This window comes from Eubalaena glacialis, chromosome 7 (assembly GCF_028564815.1).
Source record: "Eubalaena glacialis isolate mEubGla1 chromosome 7, mEubGla1.1.hap2.+ XY, whole genome shotgun sequence".
In the NCBI taxonomy this organism is placed as follows: Eukaryota; Metazoa; Chordata; class Mammalia; order Artiodactyla; family Balaenidae; genus Eubalaena; species Eubalaena glacialis.
In genome coordinates, this window is record NC_083722.1 from 112,642,093 (window position 1) to 112,657,487 (window position 15,395).

The 15,395-nt window shown below is 58.2% G+C and overlaps 1 protein-coding gene across 3 annotated transcripts in view; it reads left to right on the forward strand.

Moving 5' to 3' along the window:
* Window positions 1-15,395, forward strand: part of UROC1 (urocanate hydratase 1) — a 38,041-nt gene that overhangs the window by 1,679 nt on the left and 20,967 nt on the right. The window contains exons 1-6 of one of the 3 annotated variants that reach the window (XM_061197373.1): window positions 5,082-5,207; window positions 11,311-11,441; window positions 12,116-12,209; window positions 13,046-13,105; window positions 13,387-13,515; window positions 13,623-13,684. In XM_061197373.1, the coding sequence (XP_061053356.1) occupies window positions 5,082-5,207; window positions 11,311-11,441; window positions 12,116-12,209; window positions 13,046-13,105; window positions 13,387-13,515; window positions 13,623-13,684 (602 nt within the window). Of the gene's footprint in view, window positions 1-5,081; window positions 5,208-11,310; window positions 11,442-12,115; window positions 12,210-13,045; window positions 13,106-13,386; window positions 13,516-13,622; window positions 13,685-15,395 lie in introns of those variants that run through there. The other 2 variants (XM_061197374.1, XM_061197375.1) reach the window with 2 other exon arrangements.

Genomic DNA, 15,395 nt, shown 5'->3' on the forward strand with positions numbered 1-15,395 from the left:
GCAGGGGGATGACAGTGAATTCCTGGGGGCTGGGAGACCCGGCCTGAACCCAGGGTCTTGATGCCTAGAAATCAGGCTAGCAGGGCACCCACGGGGGCAGCTGGTGCTGTGTGTGCTGGTGTGTGTGCTTGAGCCAACACTGAGCAGTGTGAGTGTGTGGGAAAGGCTGCATTTCTGAACTGCTTTTGAAGAATCTGGTGATTCCAACCCTGCTGGTGCCACTTACATGCTGTGTGAGATCAAGAAAGTGGCCTAACCTCTCTGTGCCCCAGTTCCCTTTGCAGTGGGGTAGTACTAGGACACACCTCATCATGTTGTGGGAACTAAATGAGACACAGGAGATGTTTGGCACGGCGTCTGGCACTCAATGAATGCCATCTAAGTACTTGACGTTGGTGATTATTTTATTTTTACAGTTACTGTCTGTTTCTGGCAGGTGACTCTGGTTTCTGTTAAGATGCTGATATAAAAATTCCTTCCCGTTATGTGTAAGTTTTAAAGGTCTATTTAAATGAGAATATTAAATAAATAATAGTTCTCCTGTCTTAAAGATATGGCTCCAAATGCTATGATAGGTCTCAAATGGCAGAGGGGCAGGAAACAGTTCACAGACAAACCAGAAGCTCCTTATTATGACTTTCCAGACAACCGGGACAGAGAGCCTTGGGGAGCATACAGTTCACACCCAGAATGGCCTGCAGGCAGGGCTGCTGCTGCTCTGGGCCCAGGACCTGGATTCCCGGTTATCTACACCCCCAGCCGGCCCCCAATCTCCCCTACACCTGCATTGGGACCAGCGTTCTCTGTAGGGTCCCAGCCCCTGGCGTCCTTAGGAAGGCGTCTTTGTCCCTGTGCTGCCACCTGGTGGCCAAAGTTGAGGACAGCATCTCAGCCCATTCCCATCCAGGAAAGTCCCTGGAGGCCCCTGGGGGCCCAGTGCTGGGTCCTGGGGTGGGAGGGTCAGCATGCCTCGCCAGAGGCCCAGGGCCTTGGCAGCTCCCCTAGAGAAGGCGCCAGCTGCGGCCTCTGCCCTCTCACGGGAGTTCGCATGCATTCAATCCCTCGTTCAACAGGCACTGGGTACCCACCGGGTGCTGAGGCCCTAGGGGAGGACAGGACAGGGCGCTCTCTGCCCTCGTGGGTTACAGAATGGATGGCGGAGGGCATAGGAAAAGGAGCTAACATGTGCGATCACGGCAGGTGGTAAACGTCCTATGAAGAAAATCAGGGTGGGCAGAGGGAGGTGTGCAGGGCCAGCCTCGGGAGGTGCCAGCAGCAGAGGTGAGTAGGTGGCGAGCTGCAGAAGGAACAGCCCTTGCGGAGGCCCTGAGGCGCCCTGCTAGTAGCTGTTGCTAAGTAACAAACTGCCCTAAAATTTTTTTTTTTAAACTTCTTTTTTTTTTTTTTTTAATTTATTTATTTATTTATTTTTGGCTGCGTTGGGTCTTCGTTGCTGCACGCAGGCTTTCTCTAGTTGCGGGGAGCAGGGGTTACTCTTCGTTGCGGTGCGTGGGCTTCTCATTGCGGTGGCTTCTCTTGTTGCGGAGCAGGGGCTCTAGGCGCGCGGGCTTCAGTAGTTGTGGCTCACGGGCTCTTGTGGCTCACGGGCTCTAGAGTGCAGGCTCAGTAGTTGTGGCACACGGGCTTAGTTGCTCCGTGGCATGTGGGATCTTCCCGGACCAGGGCTCGAACCATGTCCCGTGCATTGGCAGGCGGATTCTTAACCACTGCGCCACCAGGGAAGTCCCTGCCCTAAAATTTAGGCGTTAAACATTTCAATTTCGCTCACAGTTTAGTGGGTGAGGAATCGGGGAGGGGGCTCAATTGGGTGCGTCTCACTGGGGATCTCATGCTACTGCGTCAGACGGCAGCTGGGACTGGTCGTCCGGAGGCTGGCCCAGGCTGGCCGACCCGAGGCTCCGTCACAGCTGGGCAGACACCGCAGCACTCTCACTCCTCACGCCCCAAGTGGGGTCTGGCTCCGGGGGTTGCTCCCACGGAGCCTCAGGCTGCCTCCTGGTGGTTCCCCGGGAACCACTAGGGGTGCCCCAGCCTCACTCAGAGAAGCACCCAAGCAAGGATTTGCCGGCATGTTTAAAACCACCAAGGGCGTAAAGATGCACGTGCTCCTTGAACGGGAAGCAGCAAGGGGGCTCTGAGGTGGCCAAGGTGGATGGGAGAAGTGGGAGAGGCAGACAGGGCGTCCGCGTCCCCAGCCCGTAGTGGGCCACCGTGTGGGCTGTTCTAACTGCCCCGCTGCCGATGGACTACGGGGAGGGGGGAGGGAGGCTGGGCCGACTCTGGGAGAGGTGAGGGGTGTGGACCAGGGTGCGGTGGTCTCAGGGCCCCGGCTGTACTTTGAAAATAGAGGGGTCAGAGGTCAGGGTGCCTCAGAGAAGGCACCCAGGGCGGCAGAGTGGCTGGAGGGGAAGGAGGGGAAGCAGGGACTAGGTTGATGGTCCAAGGAACAGAGGTCCTGCCTGGCTCGAGAAGGCCTGATGGGCCTGCTGGTGACACGGCAGAGATTGGGGCCCAGTGTGGCCTTGGTGGTGGTACCAGGGGGGCAGGGCTGGGCTTTCGGTGCTGGTCGCCAGGTGCTAGGAAGAGAGGCTGGCCAGGACAGGAGTAGCCGCTGGGAGTGACGGGAGGGGAGACTAAGGCAGGCACTCGACGCTGAAGAGGACAGTCACGGCCAGCACCGGGAGCCCGAGGCCTGAGGCCCAGGGAGGCACATGCTGAGGGCCTGCCTGCCTTTCTTTACTCCTTGTTAGTTTTACATTTTATTTATTTGGTTTGTCCATGGAGCAAAATTCAAAAATTCCACAGTTCTCTTGAATTGAGGTGAAATTCAGATACCATAAAATTACTCATTGAAAAGTGTACAATTTAGTGGCATTTAGTGCCCTGACAATGTGGAAAGCACCAGTCTTACAGGGAAGGGTCTTCTTTCCTCCTGTTCTCTCCCAGTTCTTTGTGGATCCTTCAGAGACAGTTCACGCCCATGTGTATACGTTTTCTTTGGTTTCTGTGCTACTACATTGCTCTGTTCCTTGCTTTTTTGATAGAGGCAACCATTAGAAAAATAACATCTTACCCGGTGCTGATTCTGTGCAGGCGCTGTTCTAAGACCTTCACGTGTGTTACCTTGTTTAATACTCAGACAGATCCCACGAGGTAGCTACTGTTACTGCTTTCATTTTACAGACCAGGAAACTGAGGCACAGAGAGGCTAAGGAACTGACCCAAGGACCTGCAGCTCATGAGTGGTATAGCCAGGTTCCAACTTACCTGTCTGCCATATTTAACATCTGTGAGATCCCAGTGCTTTTAAATAGCTTTTAGGGTGTTTAAAAATTAAACTGTTTATTTGGGGATCCTTGTAGATTCACGTGCAGTTGTAAGAAATAGTAAGAGAGACCCGGGTGCCCTGTTCCCCTGTGGTAGTGTCCTGCTGTCTGTAGCACAAGGTCACAACCAGGACACGGATACAGTCCCCCCTTCCGTTCAGGACAGCGGAAAATGTTTTTAATTGGTTGCAAACATTTAAAAAGGAGATTTCGCAAAAAGTGTTAGATTTCTGGCTTCTCTTGAGGCCTCGCCCAGAAGCAAATCCTGAGTGGAGGTCTCGGTACAGCCTGTCTGTTGGGGGCATGGGATGGGGATACCCGCGGGGCAGCTCAGCCCACTCCTGCCAGGGGCTCCCCAGAGCTGCTACCTCCACCCATGCCCTGCCGGGGCGAGGGCACTGGGGTATTTGCCCACCGCTGTTGCTGACGGAGAGCTGCTCCCCAGCAGGTGGGGAGGGGGCTGGCGATTCTCCAGCCCTACCGGCCCCCCTCTGAGCGGGAGGTGCAGGTACCGGCCGCTGGAAGTCACAGCTGCGTGACCTGCAGGCCCAGGCAGGGGCCTGTCCCCAGTGCCCGTAGCGGTGCCGGGCCAGGACACTGCCTGGTCCCTGGCGTCGGAGAGAGCGTTGGATGGACGGCCGCAAGCCTGGGCGCGTGTCTGCTGCTCGCCCTCCGAGGCAGCCTCCCCGCCACGTGGACACAAGAGTACGCTCGCTGCCCGGCCGGCCAGACCCCTCGGCTCCAAGGGCCCAGATCCCGGCTCCACCAGGACTAGCTGTGTGGCCTTGGGCAGCTTCCACACCTATGAAACGGGACAGTGAACCCCACAGGCCGGTGAGGGGACAGGGTGCCCTGGATGACGTGCGGTGCACCGAGGAACAAGCATCGGGAGGTGTCAGCCGTCCTGCTCTCGTGCCAAGTGCAGGCCCCATGCTGGGCACTCACCCACTGGCCGCGTGCCTCCCACCCCTTGTGTGGATTGGGACTTGGCCCAAGGCCGCAGGGCTGGCCAGCAGCTGAGCTGGGTTCACAGCCAGGTGTGTTGCGTCCCCGGGCCCCTGGGATTCTAGGGGGCCCTCTTCCTGGCTATGTGAGTGGCCCCTGGGCCTCAGCTGCCCCAACTGGAGCGCGGGGCTGAGGAGCAGCACCTTCCCACAGAGGCGCTCATGGGACGGGGCCTCGCTGAGAGCTTGGGAAGGAGCGGGGCAGCCTGCACCTCAGGGGGGCTGAGGAGGGTGCAGCTGCCGCTGGCCGGGCTCCCGCCACCCGTCACCCAGGGGGCAGGGAGGAGGGATATGAGGGGCACCACACCCTGTGCGGGGTCAGTGTCGCGGGCCCCCATCATCGACACAAACCCCACATCGCCTGCCTGGTGTCACTCCCCCACGAGACACACCCGGACACGAGAGCGCTCCCCATGCTGGGTCCTAGAAAACACGCCCCTCAGGGCCAGCACCCCCCTAAAAGGACAAACGGACCCTCACCCAGGTGTCCCTGGCATGGAGCCCGCCTCTCCCAGGACACCGCCCCCAGGTCAACACTGCGGGCCGCCAGCCTGGGGGCCGTGACCCTACGACCTACGACCTACGCACGGCTCCTTCCGGAGGCCTGGGGCCAATGAGGGGCTGGAGGAGGTGGGCCTGGAGCCAGAGGACCCCGCCCAGCTGGGCCTCGGCTGCCTAGTCTCTCCGCGGCCCCCGCACGGAGTGGGCCTCCGCCTCGCCTCTGCCAGACATGTCCAGCCTCCAGGCGCTGTGCTCCGGCCTGCCCTTGCGGCCCCTCCCAGAGAACCGTGGACGCTGGGCCGGGGTGCCCCACGCCCCGGTCAGGACCCCTGGCCTCAGCCCCACTGAGGAACAGGTAAGAGGCTGGGCCCCCTCCTGCAGGGCCGTTTGCCCTCTGGGTGGCCCGGCTGGGCAGTGCCCACGTCCTGCTCTGAGCCGTGTGTGCCAGACTGCTTCACACCCAATATCCCTCGTTCTTTGCCCGGCGGCCGCCCTGGGGTGCAGGACTCCGGCCCCTGTTTACTGATGGAGAGGGACCCTGGGGCTCACGATCACCCAGCCAGGAAGCGGGGGCCTGTGGCCGCAGGAGCCGTACTGCACGTCCTGCCCCAGCTTCCGGAGCCTGAGCCACCAGGTGCCCCCTTCCTGGCCACGACACACAGGTGTGCGCAGGCGGCCGCAATGAGGCAGAGAAAGAGCTTTCTCCTGTTTTCCTTTACTGAGGATGGCTTGACAACTTCAGGAACCGTGGGGGAAAGTAGCAAATACAAGTAAGCGCAGAGATTAAAAGAGGGATCCCTGCCCCGGACAGAGGCTGCCACCCTCCCGGGGCGGCCATGGCGGGGGGGGGGGTGGGGGCACAGGGCATGCTAACTGGAGGGGCTGGCGGGCGGATCAGACAGACTTTAGAGTTTCCACCCTGGTCACCTTCCTGCTGGGCGCCGATGCCTCGACCTTTGGCGTGGGGATGGTCCTGGGGGACAAGGAGAAATAGGCGTATTGATCTGTGCCCCTCCCCCTTCCTGCTGCTGTTCGGTCTTTGACCCGGGTTCCTGACACTGAGCTCCTAGATCTGCTGGAATTCCCTGGGCGGTAGGAGGCCACTCCGGCGGCTCCTGGTCAGGGCTGGTCACCAGAGAGACCAAGCCGTGGTTGCACGTTGGAACTTTCAACGTGAGGGGCCGGGAATGGAGTTAATGATCCACCATGCCTACGCCTCCCGAATCCCCCAGCTGCAGGGTTGGCAGTGGCTGGGTTTGTGAACATGTGGAGGTGCCGGGGGGGACGCCTGCCCCTTCCCCCGCCCCCGCCGAGGGTTGCTGCTCACCTGTACCCTCCATCACATCCTTTGTTAGATAATAAACCAGCGAACGTGTTTCCCTGAGTTCTGTGAGCCATTCTGGCGAATTATTAAACCTGAGGAGGGGCGTGGGCTCCCCATTTCTAGCTGGTTGGTCAGGAGCACAGGCGACAACGGGGCGTGTAATTGGCGTCTGAAGCAGGGCCGTCTCGTGGGACTGAGCCCTTAACCTGTGGGTGGGCTCTGGGCGGACTGAGGTCCACAGTGTCCCGGCTGGACTGAAGTGTAGGATGCCAGCCGGCTGGGAGGAGCGGTGGGTGTTGGAGGGCCCACGTGTCCAGTCCCCGCCGGGACCTGCGCGAGGACACGAGAGCTCCTCCTGGACAGGCCCAGACCCAGGGACGGCTTCCTCGGTGGCCGGCTTTACACTCTCCTGTGGCTGGTTTTCTGTTTTATTTAAATGTCCCTTTGAATTTTGACATAAGCTTTTAAAGGTAGTTTTAAGAGATAAGTCAAATATTATAACGTTTTATAATCTTTTGGTGTCTCCTTCCAGACACTTTCTATGTGCGCACAAGGTGTGTGTGTCCGTCCTTCTTAAAAGCATAAGTGGAAGCTTTCCATACAGGCTGGTTTCTTTTGAGGCTGTTCCTTGTTGGTGCGTTTGGAGCTGCCCCATTGTTTGAACTGCTGTTGTTTTTCATGGTTTGGATGAATGAAAACGTGCTTCACTTTTTGTTCTTCTTTAAGTGGATTTCTGTTGAAACGCAGAGGATGGTCTGGCTGTCGCGTTTCAGTCACTGTGGGACTGTAGTGCAGAGGGAGGGTCTCATCACATCCTGTTAGAAATGTCCTCGGCATCCCCGCTCCCCCCCGTGCAGCTTCTCTTACCGATATTTCCCCAAAGCATGCCCCATCCTCAGGGGCTGTGCTGAAGCTGAGATCCCAGATCTGAAGACCTCCCACCACTGCTGACCATAATCCTCAGCTTCTTGAGCGTGGGGTTCTGTGGGGCTCACTTCTGGGTCTTCAGTGATGCCAGAGCTGTTTGTTGAATGAGTGAACAAGACCATGTGCTAAGCGCCCGAACCAACACCCTCCAAGAGTTCAGCGGGCAGGAGAAACCTAGGAAAGCTTCTTGGAGGAGGTGGTCTTGGCACCAGGGGCAAGGTTCCCAGACTGGGAGATCTGAGAGGGGAGGCATCTGGGACAGAAGGAGGCATCTGGGACAGAAGGAGGCATCTGGGACAGAAGGAGGCGAAGATGCAGAGACGGGCCTGTGCAAAGTAAGCTGGGGTGGACGAGGCCCCGCGTAGGCCCAGGCTGGGTGCCGACCTCAAGAGCCAGGCCCAGCCTGACTACTGGGGGGCCTGGATGCCTACCAGTGTGCACTGCGTCAGGAGCCCATGAAGGTCTCAGAGCAGGAGTGTGACCTGCTGCTTGGCATGCTGCCCACAGAGAGCGAGGGCTGGTGCAGAGCTCCTAGGGGGGCAGGCGGACCGGGGCCCGGCGTGGAAGCCATGAGTGTGCAGACGGTCGTCCTGGCGGCTGGCCCCCCGGTGGCCCGTGTGTGCCAGGTGCCGGGGGAACAGCCCTGTGAGGTGGGGGCCACCTGCTCATTTTACAGGAGAGGAGGCTGAAGTGCAGAGAGGCAGGTGTGCAGGCTGCAAAAGACAAGGGCAGGGATTCTCCCCTCAGGGCCTCCCGAAGCACCAGCCCTGCTGCATCATCTTCCAGCCTCCAGAGGCGCCTGCGTTCCTGGGCTCCTGGGCCCGTCCTCTGTCTTCAAAGCTGGCAGCACAGCACGTTGAAATCCCTCTTTCTCACTCTGACCCTCCCCTCTCCTCTCGGAAGGACACTTGTAATGACTGGGGCCGACCTGGAGAGGCAGGATCATCTCACATCTCAAAGTCCTTCCGTCATCACATCTGCAGAGTCTCTTTTGCCGTGTAACATAACATATTCCCGGGGAATAGGGTGTGGACATCTTTGGGGGCCATAATTCTGTCCCCCATCCCATCAGGCACCCAGGATTCTCCAGCCCAGTGGCTGAACACGGGACTTTTACGAAATAATCCCGTGACCCTAAGGGTACAGGCCACTGAGCTTGTCCGATTCTTATGCCTGTGAGGTCAAGTCGGGGAGGTGGAGGGGTCTCTAGAATTCTGTCCAGTTTATGTGCCTTAGATACTTCTGATGTTGCCAGTAAGAGCCCCCTGGTAACTGCATTATATGATTAACAGGCCACAACCTCACCTGTGAAAATCCACGTGCTACACAGCAGACTCTCCGGGGCAGACTCGCCGTGGAGCTGAGGCGGTAGCACTGCGGCATGAGCGCCAGCTGAGCCCGGGGGTGAATCCCCAAGTGTGGCCCCCACGGGCTCTTCCTGGCAGCGTTTGAAGTAAACTGAAGACCTTTTAACAAGGACGCTGCAAAGCTGGGGAGGGGGAGAAGCAAGAAATGCCCCAGGCTCTGGCTCGGGTGTCTTTACAGGAGCAGGCGGGCACAGCGCTGTACTGTGTGCTGGGGCGTGCGTGTTATCTCATCAGTCCTTCCAGAGACACGGCCAAGCTGGCGCCCCGAGAGATGCAGAAGCAGGCGGGCGGCCTCCCGGGCTCGTCCAGCCGGTGGTTAGCAGGGCCGGGTAGGCAGCTGTGCCTGCCTTTCCCAGCTCATTGGGAAACCGCCCCGCCTCTCCGCCTGGCCTGTCCTTATGGGGCCTCCTCTGCTGAGGCTGGCTCTCATCCCCCCGGGGCAGGTCACACGCCTGTCCGAGTCCCATTTTCTTGTCCTGACCCCGAGAACTGCCCCCATTCAGAGCTTGGAGTATTGAATCCAGGCCAGCAGAGCTGCTGCTTTTTTAATTTTTTCACTCAAGAAATAGTCACTGCAGGCCTATTATGTAAATTCAGACACAGAAGATAAAGTTATTGAACAAAAGTATAATAGAAGACAACTTTGCTGAACTAGTAAATATGTGAAATTTCAGATAAAGAGACAGTTTATCGTTGAAAGAACAAAAAGAAACCCCAACGTAGAATAGTCCACATGAAGACATATCCAGGATAATTTTCTGAATTTCAGGGATAAAGAGAAATTCACCAATCCTGAGATGGAAATTGTACACAAGGAGAAATAGCCCACCAGCTGTGAAGTGGGCTTAGGGGGTCGGAACCAGTATTCGTTAGAAAATGAAAGAAAAGAAGCTACAGTTGCATAGGATGTATTAGGGCCCGTGTAGTAAAGTCAAGCCTCCCGTGGAGCATGTGTGTGTGACACGTTGCTTTTGAAACTTTTCTGTAAATGTTCCGTTTCTCTTGGCAAGCTCTGATTAGAAGCTGTAAACTGATAGAAAAAAACACCCAACCTCTGCATCGAGGTGTCACATGGACCCCAGAGGCCCAGGGCGAGGGGACCGGACACGACCTTGAAGGGCCCAGCCCTCCTGACCTCTGGCGCACGCCTAGCCCTGCCTGCCCTTGAAGCCATGTCCCTGGCCTTCTGCGGCATGTCCTTCCCACGCCGGCCTCTTCCCCTCCCACCCTGCTGCTGCGCGTGGCTTGCACGTGCCTCCCCGGGGGTCCCGGGCCAGCAGCAGCAGCTGGGAACCCGTCAGAAACGTGAGTCAGAGACGCTGCGGGCAGGCCCAGCCCTCCGGATGCACCTGACCCTCTGGGCGATTCTCAAGTCTGCTGGAATCTGAGCACCTCCTGTGGACGTATTTCTAGCCGCCTTTCGATTTTTCCAAGAGAGCAGGGATTCTGTGCTTTTATTCCACGTGGACGTTAAAGAGGGACTCGCTGTGCAAACCTTTTCAAGTTCCCGTCACTCCTGAGCTGGAGTTTTCCTCGTTGCCCTTCTTGCCTTTAGCTCCTTCCTGAATCACCCTTCCCCTCCTCTCTCCTCCCACCCCACGTGCCCCCAGGCCCCCAGTGACACCCTTGTCGCGGGTGCTGGACCTCAGGGCACACGGGACAGGCTGTCCTCCTCCTGGGCCTCTGCCCTCGGCTCCTGGCCGGGTCCCGGCTCTCTGTCTCCCGGGCTGGCCCTCCGCCCCGCCTGCCCACGTGCTGGTGTCCTCAGGGCCCAGGCCGGGGCCATAGGCTCTTCTCCTGTCACCTCTGCCCACCCGTCTTCTCTGAGGCTACACTGCCTCCCCCTCGGTGGACCTGTGTTGAATGAATACGTTCACACTGGCTCCTCATCACGCCCCCAAAGCAGTTCGTTCTCCAGGGTCAGCTGGTTGAAGGAATGGCCTCGACGTCCACCCCAACACAGGGTCGTCACCCCGTGCCCCCAACCGCAGGCTCCTGCCGGGTGGTGGGAGGGGGAGCGCTGTGAAGGGTCCGCCGGGACCCTGGCCCTCCTTGAGCTCAGCGAGACTGATGGGAGGCAAGGAAACAACCAATGGTGAAGCGTCCGAAGACGCAAAGCCTGGCTGGGAGAGAAGCATGGGGGTGCCGAGAGTCAAGACGGCAAGGTCAAGGCGGGCCCCCAAGGAAGGGCGTCTGCACTGGGGCTTCGAGGAGGGGGCTCCCAGGGAGGCAGCTGGCACGGGGGCTGGGGCAGCGGGAAGGGAAGGGGCCGAGGCGCCGAGGCCGGACAGGAGCACGAGGGCTGCCTGGAGAAGGCTGATGGGGGCAGGAGTCAGGCTGCTCTCCCTGGTGCGATGAGAAGCCTTAGACACTTCTTCCTGCTCTTGGGCGCCTGTCCCCGGCGTCAGGCACTGCCGCAGGCCTCCCGGAGCTGTGTGCCGCCCGAGGCTACCGGCCACACTGGGTGCTGCTCCACACTTGCACAAAGAGCCTCCGGCCCCGGCTTGTCAGCTTGCCCTCCCCTTGAGTCTGCACCTGCTGCTGTAGCCACAGGCCTCGGGGCAGCCCCTCTCTGGTCCTTGCCTTGGGTCAAGCAGCCTGGTCCCCGGTGAGCAAGAAGAGGGAGGGACTTGAGAGCTGCCGACGGGAAGCAGGAAGGGCAGTCAGGGAAGGCTTCCTGCAGGAGGCAACATGGTAGGCTGGCCTGGGGTGAGGACCAGGCAGTCTCCGGACGGGGCCCTGGGTTTCTGAGTGGAGCAGAGGCAAATTCAGGTGGGGGGATCTTGGCCTGGAGCCCGCACCCCTGCTGTCCTCACCTCTCTCCGCTTCCCCACCACCAGCTGGCGCTGAGGAATGCCCTTCGGTACTTCCCCCCGGACACCCAGGAGCTGCTGGCCCCCGAGTTCGCCCAGGAGCTGCGACTGTATGGGCACATCTACATGTACCGCTTCTGCCCCGACATTGAAATGAAGTGAGTGCTGTGGGCACAGCTTCACAGGGGCCCAGAGTGGGAGGCTCCCTGGAGGGACCCTGCTGGGGGTCAGGACACAGTGAGGGGGAGGTCCAGGCTGTTCCCACTAGGAGGCCCATGGATGCCTCTGCCCTGGGCCAGGCTTGGGGCTGCAGCCAGGTCCAGGCGGGAGGATCTGCCTTCCTCACCGTCCCCAGGAGATGCTGCCCCTGCCCGGGCATCACACTCTGGGCACCATTGTTCTTGGAAATGCCAGAAGCACAGACTGTCTGGAATGACCCCACAAAGCAGGAGCTACATGCCCTCGCTCCTGTCTGGGCCTGCTGGCCTGGCACCCACTGCAGAGTTGGTACCCAGGAGCACTGACGGCCTGAAGGAAAGGACGGATGAATCAAGTCCACCTGGAGGAGAGGCTTCAGCTTTGCTTTGAAGTCCGCTTTATCCCAGTTGGAGCCTGCCCACCGGGGAGGGAGGGCGGCCTGGGTGGGAAGGGCCTGGCACAAAGCAGGAGGGCGTTTGGGACCACCTCCTGCTGGGAGTTCCAAGGCGCCTTCTGCGGGATGCCAGGGCTTGCTGTCCACCTCTGCGCCCAGGCCAGGCTGGGCCCGAGCTTTAGCAGGAAGGAAGCCTGTGCCCGCCCATCGTCAGGCCTGGCAGCTGCACCCCCTTTGCAGGGCCTACCCAGTGGAGCAGTACCCCTGCCGCACGAGAGTGGCTGCAGCCATCATGCACATGATCATGAACAACCTGGACCCTGCTGTGGCCCAGGTAAAGGCCAGGAAACGGGGGCCGGGGGCCAGCGGTGGAAACGGAATGGGAGAAACACATGAAATGCTCTCAAGCTTTTTATTTAGAAATAATGACAGATTGGAGGGAAGTTGCAAAGACAGTGCAGAGAGGGCATCATCCCCTTCTCCAGGGCGCCCCCAGCAGCTGCATCTTCGGTAACTATGGTGCAGCATCAGCACCACGACACCAGCGTTGGTACAACAGACACACATGTAATTTTACATTTTCTAATAGCCACATGCAAACTGAAAAGAAACAGATTTAATACTGTAGTTTGTCCCAATATATCCAAAATATTATCATTTAACATGTAATCATCAATATAAATATTTTGTAGTGTTTTTTTCCTACTAAGTCTTTGAAACCAGGGGTATATTTTACCCCTAGAGCTTGTCAGACGGGCTGTGGCTCAAGTGCTCGTGGCCACACGTGCCTTTCCCGGCGTCCTTGAGCGCCAGTCTGTACCTCTGACACCCATATTCAAGAAAGGTTAGGCTTCGGGGGTCCCTGAGTATCTTACTTGAGGGTGAAAGGATCCTAGGATGTGACCACTCCAGCTAGTGGCGGGAGCTTCCTCAGCCCCGGCCCCAGACAGACCCCTGACACTGACCCCAGACCCAGCTCTGACGCTCACCCCGGGCTGAGCACTTACCCGGTCATGGGTGGGCCGCTCTCCCCGGGCCTTGCCCCTTCTGGCTCCTCCCCTGCCCCCCACTCCTCCTTCGGGGGCCATCGGCCATCTGGCCCCTGAGCCCGGCGCAGGCAGGGGCCTCCCTTCCAGGCCCCCATCTCAGACAGCATCGTGTCCTCCCCAGTTTCCCCAGGAGCTCGTGACCTACGGAGAAAACGGGCAGGTGTTCAGCAACTGGGCTCAGGTACGCTGGGCTGTGGCCTGGCCCCGCCCTGACCCCAGGCCTTTCTTCCCCCACGTCCTCTGGCCTGGAAGCACCTTACAGACCAGGCTCAGGACCCGGGCTCTGCCTCCCTGATGCCTGAGATCCCAGCCCTGGAGGCTACCTGGGGATGTCGGAGGTCCTGAGGGAGAGCCACTGGAGGGTACAGGGCTCTGGGCAGGACGGCTAGGGCCTGGGGGGGTACTTGGGGCTGCTGTAGGGCCCCCGCTCACAGAGCCCCCCGTGTTTCGCTCTCCCCGCAGTTCTGGCTGACGATGTCCTACTTGTCCCAGATGACAGAGGAGCAGACGCTGGTCATGTATAGCGGACACCCCCTGGGCCTCTTCCCCAGCAGCCCTGGGGCCCCGAGGCTGGTCATCACCAACGGGATGGTGGGTCCCAGGGCAGCGGGGAGGGCCAGGTGCCCGCACACCCGCCCAGCCATCGTCCCCAAGGGCACGGCGCTGCCCCCAGCCCTCAGCCCACCCCTCTTGTGCAGGTCATTCCCAACTACTCCTCCAGGATGGAGTACGAGAAGCTCTTTGCCATGGGGGTTACAATGTAAGTGCTGTTTCAGCTTATGTTATGGCCTTCACCAGGCTTTATTATAAAGCAATGCAGCAATAGTAACTACAGCTTTGAAAAGCCCTCACAATCAAAGCTCTATAGCACGGTTTCGCATTTATGTATTTCCCACTAGTTTTCATAGATATGCCTACAATTTTCATATAGGCGTGAGCAAGTGAACATACAATTTGAATCCTACTTTTGCAACAATTTACTATCGGTTTCAAACATACAGAAAATTGACAGAATTAACAGGGAACACCAAGATTCTGTGATTAATATGCTACTAAATTCTCTTGATCTCCTATCTGTCTGTCTATCCATCCCTATATCCACTATCATTTTTTTGATGCGTCTCAAAGTAAGCTGCAAATATTGTTGCCTGGAATTCAGTATTTGTCCATAGTTTTTTTTCTTTTTTTAATGTTTATTTATTTATTTGGCTGCGTTGGGTCTTAGTTGCGGCATGCGGGATCTTTAGTTGCGGCATGAAGACTTTCTTAGTGGCAGCATGCGGGCTTCTTAGTTGCGGCATGCGTGTGGGATCTAGTTCCTTGACCATGGATCCAACTGGGACCCCTGCATTGGGAGCACGGAGTCTTAGCCACTGGACCGCCAGGGAAGTCCCCACAGTTTTTTTGGTCTTGAAGTGAAATTTACATGTCACGAATGCGCAAACGCACACGTTACGTGCTCCGTTCTGTGAGCTCTGACGATGCGTGTGTCTGTGCAGCCCCTGAGCGCGCTGTCCCATTAACGCTCCAATTGGAGGTGTTCCCTCAGACGTTGTAGCAGGAGCCACAGCGAGAAGGGAACCTCCTCCCTCCCAGACGCCCCAGTTCACAGCGTCTCCTGTGTCCTGCCCGACATCCCGTGTGTGTGCGGACGCTCGGCGGGGGTGACTGGACAGCCAGGGACAACGCCCTCTGCACCTGTCCCCTCCTCGGGATTCGGGCTGACTTGCTCGGTTTCACTGGCGGTGCTCAGTTGCACTGTAATTTATTTAGCTCACTTGCCACCTGGTTTGGGTTGTTCCCAGTTCTCTGGGAATGTAAAGAATGCGACAGGACACCCCTGATCTGCACGTGTTTGTGGGTCTCTGGGAGCGGTGCGCTGGCATCGTAACCACGTAAAGTGTGAGTGAGTCTGCCGTGCTGGGGGCCAACCCGCCGGGCCTCAGGCTCATAGCCTGTGAGTGATTGTAATCATGGTCGCCGCCACTTGTTCTAGGATTTACAGAAGCCTCTGAGCTAGGGGCCCTTATTAACCCATTTTGTGGAGGAAGAAACTGAGGCTCAGAAACCCAATTACCTTTTTCCTTCGTCATAAGTAGTTACTGTTATTATATAATAAGTTGCTGTTACTATTATTTATCATGAGGCCTGGTGACCTCTTCTGTACCAGTGGGAACAGAGGGACAGTCGGTGTCTGGTCGGTGGCCTGAGTGTGGCCGTGGACCAGCCCCTGTGCTCCCGTCCCGCAGGCTCAGGACAGAAGCTTAAAGGGGGCAGAGCTGCAGAGTCAGACCTGGTCTGGCTGCCCCCGAGGGCTGACCCCAGGCGCTGCGAGCAGTTGACCAAAGAGAAGATGCAAATCACCATAGAGGTGGGAAGGGGTTACCTGTATAAGGACCAGGTGACCAGGGCAAAGCCTTTTCACCATCAGGCTGACAAAAATGGAACTGGTCCCCTCCGTGGTGGGGGGT